The following is a 20,611-nucleotide window of genomic DNA, read 5'->3' on the forward strand; positions in this document are numbered from 1 at the left end:
CTCCTGACAAAACTCACAGGGGTTGCTATTTGAAAAAAATAAGTTACCCTTATAGGGGTAAAAAAATATTTTTGATGAAACAGATTGCGGAACCTTTCTTAACCATCAATGCCACAACAGAATATATCTATCAATTTCGATTTAATAAATACAGATCTGTTTCCATACTTAATTTACACACTGTATAATGTTTTGGTATCAGTCATAATTTGTACGGTATAGTTTTATCATATACAATTTTAATATAAACACATATATTATTAAATGGTAAAAATACAATAGAATTTTATTGTACCTGTGCTACTGTCGAACGATCCTGTGTAGCTAACTGACTACAGCTTTATCGGTCTCAATATAAGTATTTCATCAGGTCCAAAAATCAAAAACAGTTGTAGTCGCACCAACTACAAAGGATATTTTTAAATTAGCACATATACCATAAACATAGAATAAATGTGTTTATTCTATGCTATAAACCCTCACTTAATTTTACCATCTAGAAGCTACTCTATCATGAGATATAGTGTTCTATTATATATGTCCAATCATTTAACATCCTACCAAATGTTGCTCATTACACAATATTCAAAAAATTTGTCCGCAAAATCAGGCCCCATATTTGTGAAAGAAAATTTGGATCAAGGAGAGCAGCTCAGGTCCTCCCACAGAACATAAACAAGTCCCACTTATAACCCAAGGGACAGATAAGAGTTTTTTGTGGAGTTGAGAATTTATTTGTATATTCAACCTGTATCTTTCCAAAATCATATAGTTTGTGGTTAGACTTTTAAAGTCTAACTAACTGTTATGCAATACCCAATGTTTAAAAATAAAACAAACAGTCATGCATATGTAGAATTGACATAATTTGGCTGAGCCAAACTGGGAAAGACATATCCCGTGGTTATGGTAGAGTGGGAAAAAATAAGATCAAAGAACTTTCACAAGAAACAAATTAAAAACATAAAATAGAATTTTATTTTGCCTCACATTACTATAACAATAGACATTGTGTTTTCTTCTCACTGAATTAACATTGTATTTTCAAATTGTTATTATTACTGTACTAACTTTCTTCAAACGTTACAACTGATGGTTAAAGGATCTTCTTTCAATGATTTTTAGGAATCCAGGACAATTTACAATCTAAAGAGCCTTTTTCACAACACTGGGTCGCAAAACCAGTTCAAGGACCCTACGATAACCTTATGCATTAGGCAGTACCTATTTTTACAATGAGACATTTAATAGCATATTACGTTACTAGTCCTGAAAATAAGTGTTTACCGGACGAAGTGGTCGTTCCCGTGCGAGACGAAGTCGAGTACGGGATTACCATACGAGTCCGGTAAACACATTTTGGACGAGTGACGCACGATAGTTTACGCCATACTACTAAATCTGTACAAATCTTTATATATTACCACCGACTAAAGGACTAAAAATCACTAGTCATAACCTCTAAGAGAGATTATATTCTTGTTATAACCACTCATTGTCACCCAAATACAGTATAATCTGCTGATTGGTGTCCGGTAAAACTCATTACAGCATAGGAGTACGCAATGAAACCCCATTTGATTAAGCTGGCGGCAAACAGCTGTTTTCTGGACTAAATCCTTGCATGGGAAGTTTGTCAAAATAGTGTAGTGTGGCGTAAACTATGTTCTAGTCATTGTACAATCCCCCTTATTTATATTTGGTCAAAGTACACCCAGTTACCACCCCCATCCTTATCTGGTATTGGTAACAACATAAATGTTCTGCTTCACATGTTGGATGTCGCCCAGGACTAAGTCTAATGTTGTTTTTAGGTGAAGCTAGAACGTGTCCTCGGTCTCACAGTGTGCACAAACTCCGGATTAGACTGTGATCCATCTTCTGACACTATCGCATATCCTGCAGGGTGAGTACACTTTATCCTGTAGATACACACTTTTAGGCAATTCTCAAAACATTCAACATGTGCACATCTTACCTCAGGTTAGGCTTAGGGGGTTGCAGCATTTTTACTTAGTTAAAAGCCAATGGTTATTGGCGGGATTTGATCCTGGGACCTATAGGACCGAAGACCCGAGCTCTGCCAATAAACCAGCTCGCCCCTCCCCACAACTTTCGTTATGGTAAAACTTAATTGCATGAACATAGCTTAAACTAAACTAAAATGTTTGTAAATGTTGGAACTGGTTGAATATTTTAAAACTGATATTTTAGTAGATGAAAACTTTAGACAATTTATTTGGGGATAAAAAAACTAAGTTTAAGATCATCTTGACCAATCCCTTTGATCTTGCATTTCTTTAACTCCACAACTCAGAATAATTTGGCTGTTAATTTTAAATATAAGCTTAGGTTGATTTGCATATTACTACTTTTAATGGCTGGTCAAGGAAATGCAGGGGATGCAAATTACTTCAAAATATTCATTAGCTACATAATGGCATCTATTAAAATGTATAATTAGTAAGCGCTAAATATAATGAAAATAAAACGATCCTACAAGAATCGTGAGGACTGCTACATTAATAAGCAAAACAATGTTTTTTCCCTAATATTATTTAGCTATTTTTGGGGATTTTGGAGCTTCTAACTTTTACACTCAAACCTCTTAAAATACCTAATTTTCTTGGTTGTGTGAAAATATAGGACCCTGATCTCGACTCATTACTAAAATAGTGATGATGTATCTATCAAGGAAAAATACCAGAGATAGGTGTCTAAGGCCCAAGGTGTAAACACATGTTTCGTAATTTGCAAACTTTAAACATTTGTTTATCTAAAGGTTAATTATCAATAATGCTTGCTATTAATGATTATATTATTTAAAATAATGAGTCAAATTACCAACAGTTTAGTTGAATGATTCAATTCATAAACAAGCATACCAATGTTATTTCCTTATGTCTGAGCAAACATATATTGACACTTTTATTCCATCCAAGGTTATTGTTGATAGTAATAATTATATCGACAAGAGAGGCCATTGAAGGCAGTGATCATTTCACAATGCTGAAATAAATTTTATCTTATTCACTCAAAATAGTAGTTTTGGATTATTTGGAAGATATGATGATATGTTTATGAGTTCAGTTCTTTGTTTTGGGATATGGTTGAACGGAATTCTGTATTAACGTAACAATCTAGTTTTTTGTTTTTGAAATTTCTTATGGTATGCAAACAAAAATTTGGCAATCAAACCACCTCAATCGAGGCCATTTATAGGTACCCACCCCTGCTTCCAGTGGTTTTCCCAATGAGAATCTTCTCCTCTAGTAATAAATTTTCCCACTTAAGACCAGTAAGATTTTAAATATTTTCTCTGTAAAATTGCAAAGAAAAAGTCACTAATAGAAAAAATACTAAACAGTATAGAATTATAATGAAATACAATATTGTAACAGTTTTTCAGCTAAACCAACGTCCAAAATTCATTTACTCAAATAACTGTTTAAAACAAAAAATTAAGTTTAGAGTTTGGGGTCATGATCAAGGTTTTGAATTTCATGCTCTGGTTGATTATGCTTGAATGGTTTGTAAACCTAGACGTAGGAAATCATCCTATATTTTTAACATAAACAATATTTTGCTAGGCTATCTAAATTATATTTCTAATTTATATCAATATAAATAAATTACATTTTTATGGTTGATATTTTACCCCGAGTTACAGGTTTGCAGCAACGATTCCTGCCTTTAAAATTTACAGCTGTTTTTTTAAACCCCCAGTAAATATTTAGATTTTTTAAATAGTTAAGTGTTCTCTATTTAACTTATCTTCACTTTTTGCCTCCTGTATTGATGTAATGACTACAATAAAATAGGTGTGATATATCTTGTTGTAACTTCAGTGTTAATTACTTTTGTTTGTTTTTGTTCATCAGATCATGCTAACTTCTATCAATAATAATTTATTTTTTTCTGAAACATCCTTTGTAGTAGTGTTTTTTTTCAAGTTAGTTTTTAACGATTTGTTTTGATGGTGACATTTGAAAATGGAACTCTCATGCTTTAAAACTGTTAGGCCTCTAATCTATAATTTATCAGAAATAGGTGGTATCTGTGTGTGTGTGTAGTGTCTATAGACACACACAGATAGATCTGTTTGTCTTGAGTAAATGAAAAAAAATAATGATTGGGTCAGCACACAAAAACTACTGAACCGACTGGGCTTGAATTGTATACAAAATTTAATATTGATACTGTACTGAGGATTTGCATGGAACTTTTCCTTCTTTGATATTGACCTACGGCTCTACTTTATGGGCTTTTCAAGTTGAGGCTTATAAAAGTAAATAACTGCTGGCCTCCATGGCAAAAATGTGACAGCTCTCAGTGTTTAAATTTGCATTGACATTTAGAAAGTAACAAGCAGAACTGTCAAATGCACTTAACTTCACAATTACCCTCAGCTGGTTTATACAAATTAAATATATTATATTGTATTTAGGAAATAATAGTCACTGAGTATCTAGGCAAAAAGTAAGATTTTAGTTGCTACTGTAACAACCTAGGATCTGCCTCTGAGTTTGCTTGTAAGAATTAATTGCTAAAAAACAAGAAATGACAAATCTATTACAATAAGCCACTTCTTTCCGATGCTGTAACAACTATGAGTGAGTCTATACTTCAGTGTAGACATTGTATTCTACTGTTGAACCTGAAATCTTTTTGACCTGTGTTTCATGAGTGGTTACATTTGACTGCCCCAATGTTGGCAAAATATTAACTATTATTTTAACTTGACTTGAACTTGAAATAAATTTAGTGGTTGTGTTTTACTGAACATCTGCTTAAATTAATCCAAAATGATAATATAAAACTGAAATGTACATGGTTAAATTTTGTTTTCTAAAATCAATGGTACATGTGTTACATGTGGTACATAATCAATGGGAAGTGTATAAATGTTCATTCCTTGAACTGTGGATCGGGTAAAGTGGCACCTTTATTATCAGAGTCACCATATTTGTACCAACCATCTGTTTGTATGTGTTGGTTATTGATGTTTTATTTATGCTACACATGTGTTTGTTTTGTTGATGAATTTGTGTCGTAATTTAATACTGGATTATGGTACTATGGTATTAACACCATTAACAGAAGGTAGTAAGGTATTATTTTTTTTTACTGTCAAATTTACATCATGAGCTGCAGGAAAAGAAACCTAACAAAAATAAAATAAAAATAATAAATCATATGCTACATAAATGTATGACCTAATTTGATTTTTTAACCTGTTGATTTATTTTAAATATAGGTAGGGTTTTCAATTAAGTAGGGACACATAAAAGTAAGTGTATCTTTCAAACACAAAGAGTGTTCGTTCAAACAGTTAACGGTTTCAGTATTTTTAACAAGTGCCACTTTTATATAGACTTTTATCGAACCAAGCAGTACAATTTTATTTTATTTAACGATACTCAATGGTGGATGTGTCGTGAATAGATCTAAAGGAAGGCCAAATTTTCTCCTCTGAATCCTCGCTCTGTTGTCAAGCATGGTTATAGCACTCAGCTTATCAGTACAATAATAAACTGAGGATTCACATGTAACCCAATTTATGGTAATATTGAATGTCTACTCTATTATGAAAGGATTCATTTATAAAACTTATTTGTATAATTTTTGCATTGTTTGCTAAGTTTTGAACTGTAGAACCTTAAAATATTTTACATGTTAATACACAGTACCAAGTGCAGCAGGAAATACAATTGTTTGCCAGCTCTATACTTGAGTTGACCTTGAGGCACTTGTTTGACCTTGAAGTGATCAAGAGTCCTGACTATATGTATTGTTAGGCTCCATGCTACCCTGAGCTCCCCAACTTATGGGGAAACTGGTGTATTTTTTTTAATTTTCAACTTTTAATCATTAAGAAATTACACACATGTCTTAATAAAAAAAAGTATGTTCAAAATTATGAGGTTTTAGAAAAAACAACGGAGCTTATCATTTGTCATATAATTATGTAATGATATTTTTTTAAATAGAGGAGTTTATAATTTTGTGAATAGTATAATGGTATAAAAGCTTTGGTTTAAGCTCGCTGTGTCTCAGATACAAAATCCCTGTAACTCTGTGTAGCTGGCTGATGAAACAGAGCCAAAGCGACCCAGTCTAAGAAATTGTATTTGAAAATTCCATCAATGTTTTTAAGCTTCCATCATGATTGTTATTGTATTCATTGAAGCCATTATTGCATAAAAGAATTCTAAAAGCTAGGGTTAAATTCCGCCTACTGACTGCTTCTGACTTTGAACACCAAAATTCTCTCTTAAGTGTGGTTTGGGGTAATGGCGAACTGTATTTGGGTAGCATCCAAATATCTGCAAAACCAATAAAGGAAAGGTATCTATGTTGAGGTGATACCTGTATATCTCTACGTTTCATATGTCCCTTAAAATTAAAAGTAAACACGCAATAAGTAAAAATATCAAAAAAATGTGTCTTTAAATAGTCATCGATGTAGTAATACAGTTGTGTACAAGAAACTCTTGCAACTTGCAACGTTTTCTGAATTTGGTTTCAGCTGTAATATCCCAAAGTCATTTTGACAACTTTTTCAATTGTTTTTTACTCATGTAAAATGAGGTGTTCAAATTTAAGCAATGTCGTTGATATTAAAAATTGTATTAGTTTCATGTTTTAAGGTTATGAAATGCTTACACTAGAGTCTTGGTTTTCCAATCCAAACTGGCCTGGGCAAGGTCAAATAGGTTTTAGGTTGGATAAACAGATAAAACACCGTATTGTTAGTAAAAACAACAAAAAATTTTTCTCTGTTGTTAAACCTGTTCAAGGCTTTAAGGGTTTTCTTTTAAAATTACCTACTGTTTTTCCGCTTAAAAACCTCAATTACTAGACGAGAGAGGCAGTAGAGAGGTGTGAGTAGGGGATTTGGGATCCCGGCCGATTTTTGATACCTAGAAATCCCGGGATTGGTGACTTTTAATTCCGGGATTAACGGGATTGCAAAATCTATGTTTATATTTATTTTTTTGTGAATTTAAGGACTTTTACAATGAGAATTGGATTAAAGACCTGGGATTGAGACCCCTAGGTGTGAGGAGGCAAGCCTCTGGCTCTGTATGCCTGGAGTTTATATTCAGAATAGAGTACATCAGAAGTGTCTTCTACCTATTCCTGTGTACAGTCACACTATTTCATTCTACTTTATCTTGCACAGGAAGGGTCTAACAACTAATCTGTATTTATATGGAGACCGGTAGGAACTGTTTGTATTTTTATACCCTAATAGAAGGTTTGCACTTTTTTGTACATATTAAAATCATAATTCTTGTATGAAATCTTTGCATTTCTAAAACTATATTTTCATTCATTTTTTGTTTCAGATGTACAGTAGTTCTGTTCAACCCCACCAAAAATCGGCAAAGCCATGTTCTCAACACATCACGCAAGACGGTGACATGTCTAAGGTTCTCTCCAGACGGACGTTTGCTAGCGACTGGGGAGAACGGACACCTGCCCAGCGTCAGGGTGTGGGATTTGGTGGACGGAACGCAAGTTGCCGAGTTTACTGGCCACAAATATGGCATCAGTTGTGTGGTAAGTTAACCCATTACTTAAAACCTTATCTCTAAATGATCACTATACATTAGACAATAATAACTTATTGACAATAATCAGCTTGGTTAAAATTCAACTTGCATGGTTTAGTTCATCCCCTAGGCTTAGTCCAACGAGGGTTGGAGATATACTGTACCTGTTCATGAATGCCACAGGCTTATGTATATATGGTAATCAGTGTTAATATGCATATTGTTGGTTTATCCATGAATATCTATGTGTCTAATAAACTAAGCAAGCTTTATCTTTAACCATTATCTACCCTTTATTCTGCCAAAAGCAAGTGTTTTTTTCTGTTCTTAAGCAGAGTCCATCAAAAAGTGATTTAAAGATTTTGTTGGTTCAAAACAAGACCCAGCTGTCCTTGATCACTTGGCTTATAACATGATCCTGGATGAAGAACCAGCTGGCCTTAGTCAGTAACAGAGCTTCATTGAACACTTAATACACTCTAACCTATATAAGACAAATTTCAAGGGGTAGGGTAAAAATTTGTATTATCAAGGTATTCTTAATAATGAGGTTTGTTTTATCAAGGTTAAATACTGCCGTTACTCATCTAATAGAGGTTTCTCCTCTGTACAGTCACTTGCCAAACAATGGCTGAGGAAGGCAGAGGGATGGGTGGGGATTTCATGTTGAGAGAAGCTTCTGTTTGTCTTGAAAACTACGTACTATGGAAGTTAAGATCATGAGAAATTCGTCTTACAAAGGTCGCATTCGCCTTGTAGAGGTTTTGTGCTAAGAATATTCGTTGTGTGGAAATCAATCCTAGCCCATATCACAAACAAATTTGTCTTATGGAGGTTTTTAACCAAATTACTACGTTGTATAGAGGTGTTTTTAGCATTGACCTTTCTGAAAGTTTCAAGAGGATTTTAAAATATTTGTGTTATCGAGGAATTTGTTTCACCAAGGTTCGTACTAAGTTCGACTGCCTGACTTTATTCCTTTGAACTACGCACACACCATGTTGTGACGTAGTACAGGGTGAGGCAATGAGAACGCCACTTTTTGTTTTAGATGTCACATGTTGCAACATCGAATGATCAGCTGTGCTTATGACATCCATTAAACTATGCCATTTTAGTAAATATTATGCCTGAGGCTATTAACACTGAGATTTTTATGTGGAAACCTATTTTTAAAAAAGTGATTCTTGTGCAAAAACCCTGAGATTGTTTGGACCACATTTCATCCTTGGTCAACATGGTGCTGTTTCCGATTGGAAAACAATGGTAAACTGGGTAAAATTATTTAGGATAAACGCTGAAACCTAAAAAATAATCGGTAGGTGCCGCAAAACTCTTATACCAGCAAATGTTGAAAGAGTGCGAGTCGCAGTAACTCAAAGTCCAAAGGGATTTTCCAGGAAGCTTTTGTTGTTGAAAGCTTTACGTTGGCTCCTTTTTTGGGAGGGGGGGGGGGTTGTTCTAGTAACCTACTTGAAGTTCGAGGTTTTTCAAAGTCGCCCCATAGATTTGCTTGAACTGAAGCTAAGAATCGTCCAAAAACTAAAGTGAACCTGAAGAAATGCTGGAGTTGTCCCTTAAAAGGAATGTCAAGTAGGAAAAGGACGTCACTTGCAGGATTTTGTTCTCAAGAAATGGAAAAATGACTTTGTTAAGTTAAAATGGCAAAAGATAAGCTGTGTTTTGATGTGCTATTTATATCTATAGGGTGAATATTATTGAGTTTGTACAGCTTATAAATTGGGGTGCTTTCATTGCCCCACCCTGTATATCTATCTAGCTTTTCTGTTAGAGTATATTATTGAATCGTGCATCATTATGACTATTACCTCATAATATATTTACATGTCTCTCAATTCAATTTCAAGTGTCATTCTTTCTGCATAGTCAACTTTATCTTTGTATTCAACTTTACTGCCGTGGTAAGCAAAAAGGCCGTAGCAACATAAATGACGAATCTGAGAAAATGGATGTTTTGTCAAAGCCAGTCAGAGTCATGTTTTTTCGATTTCTAATTTAACCGGTTGACCGAATTCAATAATTTTTTTTTTCAAACTACTTCTTTTTCAATGTAGGAGACTATGAATATATTTTTATTAATGTATAATGATACATTCATATTTTTTAATCCAGTTACCCTTTTTACTGTTAACGTTTATTAGGCCAAAAAGCCGTATCTCAAGTTACCTTTTTTTGGCTTAGGAAAATGTCTTTTAAGAAACAAAATTTTCCCATGCCAAAAGGAGGTAGGTTGTGATACGGCTTTTTAGCCTAGTAAACATTAACAGTAAAAAAGGGTCAATCACCAATAAAAGGTAAGAATTAAACTAGATATTATATGAAACTTGGAAAGAAGGTATATCTACATTTATTCTACACATAAGTTATGTAATATTTGGTAACGATTAAAAAATATTTACGTATTTTATAAACAGAAAACAGCCGTAAAAAGCTTATTTCATTTTGTTGACCCAGGTCAATCACCAATAAAAGGTACTTAGAATTAAACTATATACATGAAACTTGGAACGAAGGTATATCCACATGTATTCTACACGTATGTTAAATTTGGTAACTGTAAATAAATATTTATCTATTTTATTACCTAAAAACCGGCCAAAATAGCTCATTTTATTTTGTTGACCCGGGTCAATCGCCAATAAAAGGTACTTAGAATTAAACTATATACATGAAACTTGGAAAGAAGGTATGTCCACATGTATTCTACACGTATGTTAAATTTGGTAACGATTAAAAAATATTTATTAGTTATACCTTCGTTCCAAGTTTCATGTAAATAGTTTAGTTCTAAGTACCTTTTTTAGGCGATTGACCCGGGTCAACAAAATAAAATGAGCTATTTTGGCTGGTTTTTAGTTAATAAAATAGATAAATATTTTTTAATCGTTACCAAATTTAACATACGTGTAGAATACATGTGGATATACCTTCGTTCCAAGTTTCATGTATATAGTTTAATTCTAAGTACCTTTTTTAGGCGATTGACCCGGGTCAACAAAATAAAATGAGCTATTTTGGCCGGTTTTTAGTTAATGAAATAGATAAATATTTTTTAATCGTTACCAAATTTAACATACGTGTAGAATACATGTGGATATACCTTCTTTCCAAGTTTCATATATATAGTTCAATTCTAAGTACCTTTTATTGGTGATTGACCCGGGTCAACAAAATGAAATTAGCTTTTTACAGCAGTTTTTTGTTAATAAAATAGGTAAATATTTTTTAATCGTTACCAAATTTAACATACGTGTAGAATACATGTGGATATACATTCGTCCCAAGTTTCATGTATATAGTTTAATTCTAAGTACCTTTTATTGGTGATTGACCTGGGTCAACAAAATGAAATAAGCTTTTTACGGGAGTTTTCTGTTAATAAAATAGGTAAATATTTTTTAATCGTTACCAAATTTAACATACGTGTAGAATACATGTGGATATACATTCGTCCCAAGTTTCATGTATATAGTTTAATTCTAAGTACCTTTTATTGGTGATTGACCTGGGTCAACAAAATTAAATAAGCTTTTTACGGCAGTTTTCTGTTAATAAAATAGGCAACTATTTTTTAATCGTTAGCAAATGTTACATACGTGTAGAATACATGTAGATATCCCTTCTTTCCAAGTTTTATATATATAGTTTAATTCTAAGTACCTTTTATTGGTGATTGACCCGGGTCAACAAAATGAAATTAGCTTTTTACGGCAGTTTTTTGTTAATAAAATAGGTAAATATATTTTAATTGTTACCAAATTTAACATACCTGTAGAATACATGTGGACATACCTTCGTTCCAAGTTTTATGTATATAGTTTAATTCCAAGTACTTTTTTCAGGCGATTGACCCGGGTCAACAAAATAGGGAGTCCCACTGAAAACAGCCTATTGTGATACTTTCCCTCCAAGTTGTTTTTTGGTCAAATTCATTTACCACCTAACAACAAGATATTCATGTGATGCATAGAGTATGTAAAACAGAAATTATAGGAAGGTCTTCAAAATTTAATGTTTTGCTTTCCTATGCATTTTAATGGTAAAATTTTGAACCGTAAGTGGATTTGGGCGAGACTATACTAAGCCAAAAAACAGTAAGGCAGAAATACTATTCCAGAAAGCCGTAACTGTTTTTTGCTTACTGTTTTTTGGCCAAGTAAACCAAAGTTACGGTGTTTTGACTTAGTATTTGCACATTTGTTGGTAGATACGGTAAATAACTAGTTTGATATCTCAAAAACGGCTTGAGATACGGTGTTTTCGCCTACATTTTTGGATTCCTCGACCTTCAAAACATAAAGATTTGCACTTACCTCAAAATGTGATATTTTTGTAGTTACTGCCTTTTAGCTTACGAGGGCAGTTTATACCCTTAGCAGTATGGGAATGCCCCTGAATGCCAGGTAAAATACATATGTTCTCAATGGGCACTCTCATATTGCTAAGGTTATATGTTCAATCTGTCTAATGCTTGATTTCAGTACTCAAATCGTCCTATTTCAGAGAATTAAAGTTATGAAATAATAATCTTCTTAATAACTATTACAGTTGGTAGTTATTTAAATTAAAATATCCGTGTTATGACTGTAAATTTAATCTCTTCTTTTATTATCTTTATGTTACTCAATTTTATTTGGCCCTTCTTTTTACCTGTTATTATAATTAATCAATTTTTTAGTCCATACATTTTTGTTATGACATTTTACAATAAACATACTAAGCTAATATCGGATTGACAAGTAAAGCGTAAGATGATATGGCTATCAATCGTAAACCACAGCAGTTACACAATTGAGGTTATGTAAGGCCCACTCCTAGCCTCCTATATTACCATGCTGCTTCATGTTTATTCAGTGTCCCCTCTGAAACTATGCCAATCGTTCCTCGTGGGCCCCATCTATACAGGACTCTTGCGTAAACAACCTCACAAACCAAACAAATCACTGTATATGTCTTTATATTTTTACTGCAAATGAAAATCAAAATGTGTAGACCTTTATACTTATTGTATTGTTCAGTGTCAAGAAATAGGTATTATAGAATCAAAATAAATTAAAAGTGCTATTCCAAAATTAATGATTTAGTGACAGACAGAAACAAAACTCATGACAAAAAATGGTCAATCCATTTTTTAAGTTTTATATGAAACAACAGGACTCAATAAATATATAACAGTTGTTGTTGTAGCAAATTTTCTATTCTATTTATTATGATTTAGTTTATACAAATTATTTGGTTTTTCAATTAAAAAATTATAATTGATATTATAATTTTTATAATTTTGTTTATGAGACATAACAGAAATAAATTGATACGTCCACATTCTGGAACAAACACCATATTTGTATTGAAAATACCCCACCACAGCAAACCTGCTGACTAAGCGAATTTCCATTTGTCTGGATTGATTTAAAATTAAATTTAAATAACATTACGTTTAACGAGTATCTAGGTTTTCTGCTACAAGGAACCTGATAAAGTGTGTTTTTTTTAGTTAACTATTAATAGCTTAGTATAAGGTAAAGAAATTTGCCAAGTTTGATCAAAATATATCTATAAACAAGCAAACTCCTACACTTTACAATATTTTCCATAATTATAAAATGGGAGTTTTAAATTTACAATTTTTTGAATTTTTCTCTGTTACCAATAACTTTACAAAAACACTTTGATATATTAAATTATTATTTTTTTATCTCTTTAAAAAGATCTAGAGAGAAATTGGGAAATTTTGTGTTTTGAGGGTCAAAAATAAGAAAAAACCTATTTTTACCCCATAAGATCCCCCAAAAAAACCTCGTTCCCATAGTCCGATTATGCTGGTTCGCAAACTTATTCAAGTTTATCCCGCCTTATACCTTTAAACCAAATTTCATTAAAATCGGACAAAAATTAATCAAGTTATCGTGTTTACGGACATATATATATAACTCTATATCTATATTAATATATAGATATTATATATATATATTATATACATATACATATACAAATTTAAACAAATCGTGTTTTTGGCCTCTGGGGACATCAAAATGAAAAAGTAAATCGGTCTCGGGTCGAGGTCTTACCGTGCCACCTACAGTAATAGCAACTATAGGGAAATTTGATAAAAACAACCTTTTTTTTAATTTTTGATCAAATTCTTTATTGACAATTTTGTAACCATATTGCTTTATTGCATAGGTACTTGTCTTATTAAAATAAAAACAACATTAATTTAATCCTTTAAAATATAAATTAGTAATCTTTAACTTGATAAATTGCTGTAATTTAATTTACATTTATTAGAAGTTTAATATATCATGGCTCTAAACATAAAAAAATGGTATTTCATTAAATGGACATAAATTTCTTTTTTTCAAATTCCCATGTAGGCGAAAATTAAGCGAATTTCCCATATAGGAAATAAGATATTCCCATAGGCCTCTATGGTAAGACCTAGCCCCGGAACAGATTTTCTTTTTTGTTTTCAGGTCCTCAAAGGCAATAAAAACTGGTTGAAAAATTCATATACATGGTGAGGCAGACCGGGTACACATATTTTTATGGGAGTACGTTTTCACCTAGAAACGCAAAACAAAATTATTCCCCCCTAAATCATATACGAAGAATCCATTTAAAATAATTAGAACATGATCCAAGCACAGAGTATTCCAGAAATAAAGATCACGGGTTTGAATCTCGAAATATAATCAAGTGTAGCCACCTACTTTTGAAATCTGGATGAGATTCGGGGGGGGGGGGGGGGGGGTGTTCCGTGAGCGCTCGGCTATTTCCGACTTTTTTTTTTCAATACTGCCTTAACCTTATCTCTAAATAACTGGTATTGGTAATGCTGTGTTCTGTTTCAGGCATTTTCTCCAAGTCAAAAGTACCTCGTATCTGTTGGTTGTGAACATGATATGATAGTCAATGTGTGGGAGTGGAAGTCTGGTGTGAAAGTAGCTTCAAATAAAGTTTCTAACAAAGTTAAGGCTGTGGCGTTTTCTGAAAATGGAAATTACTTTGTCACTGCTGGAAATAGACTGGTTAAATTTTGGTACCTGGAATATAGTAGATCAGCTAAGGTTAGTATTGAGTTTTTTCAGTTATGTTTATAATAAAAATTAATCTATCTTCACTAGTTGTCGTTTTTTTTTTACAATCATTACTAGATAATACAAACAAATGTGTCTGGAAAACCCCCTTATTATTGTGTTTATCTAAATTTATACCAATTAACATACTTTAAATTCTATCTTGGCTTTATAACTTTTGCAGAAATGAGTCAACTGCTTCATAACAGACTATTCATTATGTGTTTTATGAATTTCAAATTGATTTATCCTAGTTAAAGTAGTTGTTGTTGATTTGTAAAAGTAAGTAAGAAATCTCTAAGGTTTGAGCCTTGTTTGATGAATGTTCTTTCACTTGCTTAAACAATCAGTTTGTCCCATTATACTATGGTCTTATTTAGTGTCATCCCATTTAATGTTATTCATACGATAAAAGAATGTCTATGAACTAAGGCAACACTCATTCTTTTATTATTGTGCTCATCTGCAAGAATTATTTTGTATAATGAATAAATGGAAATACTTATTTATTTGAGGCACATTTAAATACAAATAAAAACATAATGATCTTGCGTTTTTCAGTGTATACCTACCCTTTTTTTAACTTTTGTACAGATAAATAATAACAATTCAAAATTGAGTGAAGTACAGTTTAGGACGAAATGGTCCTTTCTTTCTATTGACCTAGTTTCTAACCTCAGTTTTGATTAAAGCAGGAAACCCATTGGTCCGACACTCTCCGACACGACACTTTCCGACAAGTCTCCGACAAAATTACTTTGCATAACTTTAAATGGACTGTAACCCACTAGTCCGACACGACACCTTCCGATCCGACTTGTTCCAACAACATTGCTCTCTGGGGCATTGTTGTCGGATGTCGGATCCGATATTTCTCCACTCTGCATGCACCAGACCTAGATTCATCACTGTCTAGCTTTGTGTGTGACATGACTATTGACGAACGTTTGATTCAAGCGGTTTGGGAGTATCCCTTTCTTTATACAGTAGGTCATAAAAGCTGCCTGAACATATTCTGATGCTTTCAATGATGCAAGTTTTATAGATTTGATTGGTGATTGGTTCTTACATTGTGGTCCTAATATTATAGAAAAAATATTACGCAAACAAAGAACCATTGGATGGACAGATAATGACCTCTTTTACTACTCAAGCAGCCAAAAATTACAAAAAAAGCCTGAAAAATCCAATTTCTCGTTGGTTACTGACGGAGCCCGTCGGACCAATGGGTTATTGCCTTAATAAATGCGGAAGGCATCAGAAGGTTTCGGACACTTGTTGGAAGATGTCGTGTCGGAGAGTGTCGGACTAGTGGGTTTCCTGCTTAACTTAAAAAAAAACTTGTCCTTTTAACTTGAGCTACAATTAAAGTCACAAATATTCTTTGGTGGTCTGATAACATTGTGGTATGTAACAGTACAAGGAGCCCGTTCCCCTGATGGGAAGGTCAGCCATCCTAGGAGAGCAGAGGAACAACGACTTCTGTGATGTAGCTTGTGGTAAGGGGGAGATGTCCGACTCAACCTATGCCATCACACGGTCAGGGCTCCTATGTGAATTCAACAATAGGAGACTTCTAGACAAGTGGGTGGAGCTCAGGGTAAGTATCAGTAGTTAAATACCCCTGCCACAGCATGCCTGCAGACTAAGCGAAGTTCCATTTGCATTATTGGATTTTGACTTAAATATTTCCTTAATTATGTCAGATTCATTCTCTATATAAATAACATTAGGTTGAATCAGTATTTAGGTTTGCTGCTACAAGGAAGGTAATAAGGTGCAGTTTTTTGGGAAATGTAAATTTCTAATGATGAAATAAGTAAATTTGCCAAATTTGATCAGAATATGTCCGTAAACAAGCAAACTACCAGAGTTTACTTATTCTCCATTAGAATAATGTGGGAATTTTAAATTTAGTTTTATGGAATTTTCATCGTAAACCATTAAGCATACAACTATGCTTACTACAAGTACTTACTTAATAATTTATTTTAGCTCTGCGAAATACTTAAAAGAAAAATTGTAAATTTTCGGTTTTTCGGGTAAAAAATAGGAGAAACGAATCTTTCCCCTATAAGACCCCACTCTCCAAGCCGCTGACAAAATACTTTAACTCTGTATACTTTTTTGAAATAAACATTATTTGATTTGATTGCTAATCCCGGGAATTTGAGATATAAAAAAAATCCAAGTTTCAGGATCCCGATATTTTGACACCTTTATTGAATATACAGAGAGTTGATTTGACTACACCTGAGTCCCGCTAATCCAAATGTCCATCTTATCCAAACCACCTGTTGCGAAAAAAGAATTCTGTATTTAGTAAAAAAAAAATAACAAAGCCATAATGTTCTTAAACACTAATCAGGGTGTCTAGTCAACGACAAAACTAGGAATTGTACGTAAACTTTGATGACCGGAAAAAAGTCTGTAAATTTTGTATTTAACTGGTAAATTTGGAATAATCGACAATAGCCTATGACCCTATTCCATTCATAAATTGATAAATGGTGGCCTTTGGTCCTCAAGGTTGTCAGGTAAGAAGACTGTGATCACGGTACCACAAAAGTTTTGTCGAAGTTGCGGGAGCAAATTATGGCTATTTGTAAACCTAAAAATTCATTATTAAATTTTTTGGGGGAATTTTACACACAAGGAATGAGCTATCACCGTATACCATTTGTTCAGAATCATATATAAAATATATATACTGTATATATATATTCACGATGACTCGCGTATAAATTATCCGTTTTTTATGAAATTCAGTACAAACGTATAAACCTATGTTTATTGGAACAAGTTAGCGAACCAGCATGATCGGACTATGGGAACACCCCGTTATGGGGGGAAATTAGTTTCTCTCATTTTTGGCCCTGAAAACATCAAATTTTTCTTCAAACTATTTTGTATAGCTCAAAAATAAAAATCAATTTAAAATTTTCACTTGATTCTAATGGAGAATAAGTGAATTGTTGTGATGTGCATGAATGTAATTTGATTAAATTTGGCAAATAGGCTTATTTCATCCAAAGCTATTAAGATTTCACTAAAAAGCACACCTTATTACCTTCCTTGTAGCAGCAAACCTAAGAAGTTGTTAAGCCTAATGTTGTTTAGTTAGGAAATAAATCGGAAATGTTTAAAGAAATATTTTGGTGAAAATTCTATCAGGATAATGGAAATTCGCTTTGTCTGCAGGTTTGCTGCCGCGAAGTATTATGCAATTTAATTTAAGGTTCGCTCCCTGTAGTTTCCAACTGTGTAAAATCTTATCAACCATCTGTTATTGTTGAGTAGTCATTTTCATTTTTACTGTGTTTGTTTATTTCTACTGTCATTATAACTGAATCTTTTAATTTGTTAATTATTACTCTGGATTTGTTAATTATTAAGCCCAAATGATTCCAGCCAAATGTTATTTAACGATTTGCTAAAGTGAATCTATGACTTTGCTCTTAAAAAAAATTTGTTTGAATTATTTTTTGTATTTAATCTACTTTGTTATCAGTAGTAAATCTCAACAGTTTTCTTACCTGGAGATTACCATGTTAGGCCCAGATGAGGAAAACACTAGTTGACTTGATAACAAGACATAATTGTGAAATAGGCCAATCTATTTACTAATAATTCAAACATATTCAACCCATTCAAACATATTAAAACAATTTTTCTTAATAACAATTATTTGACACAAACTATCCATTAGATGAAAGATTCTTCAATAACTCCTAATAAAAGCAAAATCCATGCTCATCTTCACATAATTTAAAATAACAAGTGTTTTTCTTTTGTTCCAGACGCCGTGTGCAAATTGTATGACTGTTTCTAAGACTTTAATTTTCATTGGTTGTGCGGAGGGAATAGTTCGCTGTTTCAGTCCACAAACTTTACAGTATATTACCACACTTCCTAGACCTCACTATCTGGGAGTGGATATTGCTCAAGGAACTAATATCAGGTAAACATAGCTCCATAGTATAGACAATCAACACCACTTTATCACTAATCTCAGGTAGACAAATAGACATAAGACAATAGACAAACAACTTTGTTTGTAATGTCATAAAGAAATACATTAGCGTCAAAAATACATAGAACAAAAAGTTGTTCTTGCTTATCAATAATTCTTATATCAAAAATTCCTTGATTGAGAACACTGGTTGATTAACAAGCCAGTTCCAAAGTTCCTTTTTCAGTTTCTTTCCTGATAGGTTTTTCATGTGTGTGGGAGGGAATTTAGAATAGTTTCTTAATGAATTATGTGGTGTGGTGGATGGGAAGGCTGTAGTCTCTAGCTCCTGTAGTATGTTGGTTGTGGAAATCCTGATTCCTGAAAAGATTTAGCTGGCTTGTGTACATTGTTGGTCCATGAATATAGAGTGTTAGAACTGTTAAAATCTTGAGGTATTTCAAAGCTTCTATACAACTTTCTGTGAAGCTAAGGCCAGAAAATACAGTACCGTAACATCCTTCTTCTGAGCACGGGTAATTAACCAGGCCATAGGTTGTTGTCGGAGGTGCTACCCCAACGAATCAGCCCGTACCTTATGTGTGATTCCACTATGGTATGTTATGCTGCCTTGGCTGGTTCTATCCTCCCATACACATCATCCTCTTTACTGTGTGTCTACCGAATGAAAACTTCCTGGTTAGTTCATGAATGTGATTGTTCCATGATAGGTCGGCATCAATCCCCAAACCAAGCAGTTCTGTATCTGTTTCAACTAAAATATCTGGAATTTCAGAAATTCTTTTACCTTTTTTGCTAAAATTTATCAGTGTTGTTTTAGAAGAATTTGTAGCCAGTCATTTTGAATGAGTATTGGAGTGCCTTGTCAGATGATGACAGTAAATCTGCATGTAGTGTTTGTGGTGATTTATTTGATAATACAATGACCTGTCATCTTCTTAATTGATCAATTTGATTTAGTTGTTTCCATGAATGGGGTGAGATGATTTTGGTAATTTTGTTATAGAATAGTTCTAGCATATCTATTAGCTACACTTCGGCCAATAATCGATGCCAATTGGTTCAATTGTCCACCATAAAGCTACAAATTTTCTGATTATACCTGTGAACTTCTGATTAATAGGCAAGCACCATAACATTGTTACCACTACTGTTACTAGTATTGTTAGCCAACATATGATGTAATGTCCTTTAGAACACAGTTACCTGATACAGGAGAGATCTAAAATTATACTCAAGTTGTAAAAGTATTCATACTATTAATGTGTTGGTGCTTAAAGGCAATTCTGGAAACCATCGGTTCTTAGGGCCTCAATTTAAAATGACACTACCAACAGGAAAAAGGCCTATTGGAGGCACAATTCAAACATTGAGTACTCTATAGTTAATTACTGGCACTGAGAACAGAAATCAATTTTGTTCAGTAACCGGTACCGATATACTGACTTTTTAAGTGTAATACCGACACATGACCTATTTATACCTAGCTACTTTCTGTAAATTTTAAATTAGTTTTGTTTTGTGTCTCTTCTATTATAGGTAGTTTGGAATTGTATAATTTCAGTGTACGGGAAAAGTGTTTGAAGTCAGACTGTACAAAACTGTACCTATGGTCTTTGTGATTCCTATAAAAAAAAGGATTCGATATATCCTTACTAAGTTATATAAAAAATTTTTAAATAATTTAAATATTGTTAAATAATTAAATAAATAATAATAAATAATTAAATAATTGTTTATCGTAGATTTTTCAGATCAATGAATTACTGTAGTTGTTATTAATATAGTATAATTAAATAAAACATGTTATTCATTGTGACCCTTGGTTGGAATATATTATTGATCAAATAAAAGGATTACCTTATCCAACCACAGTTGCTGGTATGACAACTAGTTTCGTTCCTTAGAACTTTGTAAGGTCATTGAATGCAACCACATCATACATTGATGATGTGGTTGCATACAATGACCTGACGAAGTTC

At 32.9% G+C, this 20,611-nt stretch overlaps 1 protein-coding gene across 4 annotated transcripts in view; it reads left to right on the plus strand.

Annotated features, from left to right (window-relative positions):
• The window catches only part of LOC128997817 (mitogen-activated protein kinase-binding protein 1), a 104,089-nt gene that overhangs the window by 46,400 nt on the left and 37,078 nt on the right, over positions 1-20,611 (plus strand). For all 4 annotated transcript variants that reach the window (XM_054423558.1, XM_054423554.1, XM_054423556.1 and 1 more), the window contains exons 3-7: positions 1,815-1,906; positions 7,353-7,566; positions 14,432-14,647; positions 16,074-16,256; positions 18,457-18,617. In XM_054423558.1, coding sequence (XP_054279533.1) covers positions 1,815-1,906; positions 7,353-7,566; positions 14,432-14,647; positions 16,074-16,256; positions 18,457-18,617 — 866 coding nt within the window. The remainder of the gene's footprint in view (positions 1-1,814; positions 1,907-7,352; positions 7,567-14,431; positions 14,648-16,073; positions 16,257-18,456; positions 18,618-20,611) is intronic.

The sequence above is a fragment of the Macrosteles quadrilineatus genome, unplaced genomic scaffold (genome assembly GCF_028750875.1).
Source record: "Macrosteles quadrilineatus isolate MER2022 unplaced genomic scaffold, UCM_ALF_1.0 Scaffold_7__1_contigs__length_78375512, whole genome shotgun sequence".
Classification (NCBI taxonomy): domain Eukaryota; kingdom Metazoa; phylum Arthropoda; class Insecta; order Hemiptera; family Cicadellidae; genus Macrosteles; species Macrosteles quadrilineatus.